Below are 2,500 nucleotides of genomic sequence, written 5' to 3'. Positions count from 1 at the left end.
ATCATGTGAAGAGACAGATAGAGACAGACACAGGAAGACAGAGACAGACAGAGACAGACACAGACACAGGAAGACAGAGACAGACACAGGAAGACAGAGACAGACACAGGAAGACAGAGACAGACAGAGACAGACACAGACACAGGAAGACAGAGACAGACAGAGACAGACACAGACACAGGAAGACAGAGACAGACACATGAAGACAGAGACAGACACAGGAAGACAGAGACAGACAGACAGACAGACAGACAGAATGTTAAACTGTAGAGAGACACAGCCTCTGGCTCATGTGGGTTTTTCTGTTCTGACAGATTTTTACTCTCTACACTTCAAACTCATCAAGGAACATGAAAGTGTAATGTTCAGCGATGAAAATGTAATAATGTGCATGGTTCAGTTCCTGCATAGTGAAGAGTCCAGAGAAAGACCAGAGAAAGACCAGAGAGAGACCAGAGAGAGACCAGAGTGAGACCAGAGAGAGACCAGAGAGATACCAGAGAGATACCAAAGAGAGTCCAGAGAGAGACCAGAGAGAGACGAGAGAGACCAGAGTGAGACCAGAGTGAGACCAGAGAGATACCAGAGAGATACCAAAGAGAGTCCAGAGAGAGACCAGAGAGAGACGAGAGAGACCAGAGAGAGAGTCCAGAGAGAGACCAGAGAGACCAGAGAGAGACCAGAGTGAGACCAGAGAGAGACCAAAGAGAATCCAGAGAGAGACCAGAGAGAGACCAGAGAGAGAGAGTCCAGAGAGAGACCAGAGAGAGACCAGAGAGAGTCCAGAGAGAATCCAGAGAGAGACCAGAGAGAGACCAGAGAGAGACCAGAGAGAGAGAGAGTCCAGAGAGAGACCAGAGAGAGACCAGAGAGAGACCAGAGAGAATCCAGAGAGAGACCAGAGAGAGACCAGAGAGAGACCAGAGAGAGAGAGTCCAGAGAGAGACCAGAGAGAGACCAGAGAGAGACCAGAGAGAGTCCAGAGAGAGTCCAGAGAGAGACCAGAGTGAGTCCAGAGAGAGACCAGAGAGAGAGAGACCAGAGAGAGACCAGAGAGAGACCAGAGAGAGTCCAGAGAGAGACCAGAGAGAGTCCAGAGAGAGTCCAGAGAGAGACCAGAGTGAGTCCAGAGAGAGACCAGAGAGAGTCCAGAGAGAGACCAGAGAGAGACCAGAGAGAGAGGGGGAAATTAATACCGTGCTGAAATTGGCGAAGAGACCGACGGGGGACGATCCGTCCACGGGGAAAGACATGAAGGGTTTCATGTCCAGCGTGGACTGCATCATCAGAGGAGGTGTACGCACAAGAGCCGGGAGTGTGTTACTATGGCATGAACTTCCTGCAGTAGTACACAGAGGGAGAGAGAGAGAGAGAGAGAGAGAGAGAGAAACATGTAAAAATTAGAATGACATTGCTCTGATTACGAAACAATAAAGTTCTCTGAAACTGGAACGTGTGTTAAATTACAAAAAGTACTCAAGACAAAACCTGGAGAAACGGAGCAGTCAGTGGAATACAAACTCATCATCATTTGAGAGCGAGTGAGAAAGAGGGAGAGAGAGAAAGAGAGAGAGAGAAAGAGAGTGAGACAGAGAGAGAGAGAGTGAGAGAGAGAGAAAGAGAGAGAGTGAGAGAGAAAGAGAGAGAGAGAGAGAGAGTGAGAGAGAGAGAGAGAGTGAGAGAGACAGAAAGAGAGAGAGAGAGACAGAGAGAAAGAGGGGGAGAGAGAGAGAGAAAGAGGGGGAGAGAGAGAGAGAGAGAGAGAGAGAGAGAGTGAGAGAGAGAGAGAGAGTGAGAGAGACAGAAAGAGAGAGAGAGAGACAGAGAGAGAAAGAGGGGGGGAGAGAGAGAGAGAGAGAGAGAGAGAAAGAGGGGGAGAGAGAGCGAGAGAGAGAGAGTGAGAGAGAGAAAGAGAGAAATAAAGGACTCATAAGATACAAGTTGTTCTCAGCAGTAAGGTCTAACCTGATGACTTTAGTACCATTGTTTTGAACAAAGTGAAGTGAACATGAACTGAGATTATAAGCCCTGCACACAAACAAACCAGAACCAAACCAGTGTGAACACATGTACTGTAACCTGATACATAAAGGACTGCAAACCTTTTCCTGTTTAAAGTGATGCCTTATGTCGAGCACAAAATACATTCTCAACCTCACAACTAAAGTCTTATGTTGTGTTCACATGTGGTACTGAGTACAGGTGTGAACTGCGTCTTCACAAACCACGTTCGGTGGTGAAAAAGCTCACAGTTTTAATGTGAAAGCTTCTCAATGCATCCTGGACAGAAACTAAGGACTGATGATTAATTGCCATAGCAGCAAAACACACCAACAATCCTTCAGTTATAAATATATATATATATATATATGTGTATGTGTGTGTATGTGTGTGTATGTGTGTATGTGACATTAGAGAAGAAGCAAGCAGCTGCTTTTTATATCTCATTCTTCATCATAAATTTGCGATTAAAAGGTTTGACACAAGCAAATTATTATCT

At 46.1% G+C, this 2,500-nt stretch overlaps 1 protein-coding gene across 2 annotated transcripts in view; it reads right to left on the bottom strand.

Moving 5' to 3' along the window:
• znf385b (zinc finger protein 385B) overlaps positions 1-2,500 on the bottom strand; it is a 207,368-nt gene that overhangs the window by 78,874 nt on the left and 125,994 nt on the right. For both annotated transcript variants that reach the window (XM_060877038.1, XM_060877039.1), the window contains one exon: positions 1,197-1,339. In XM_060877038.1, coding sequence (XP_060733021.1) covers positions 1,197-1,339 — 143 coding nt within the window. The remainder of the gene's footprint in view (positions 1-1,196; positions 1,340-2,500) is intronic.

Source organism: Tachysurus vachellii, chromosome 8, assembly GCF_030014155.1.
Source record: "Tachysurus vachellii isolate PV-2020 chromosome 8, HZAU_Pvac_v1, whole genome shotgun sequence".
NCBI classification, from domain to species: Eukaryota; Metazoa; Chordata; class Actinopteri; order Siluriformes; family Bagridae; genus Tachysurus; species Tachysurus vachellii.
Note: the sequence above shows the minus strand (reverse complement) of the source record. Positions and strands in the feature narration are given on the sequence as shown.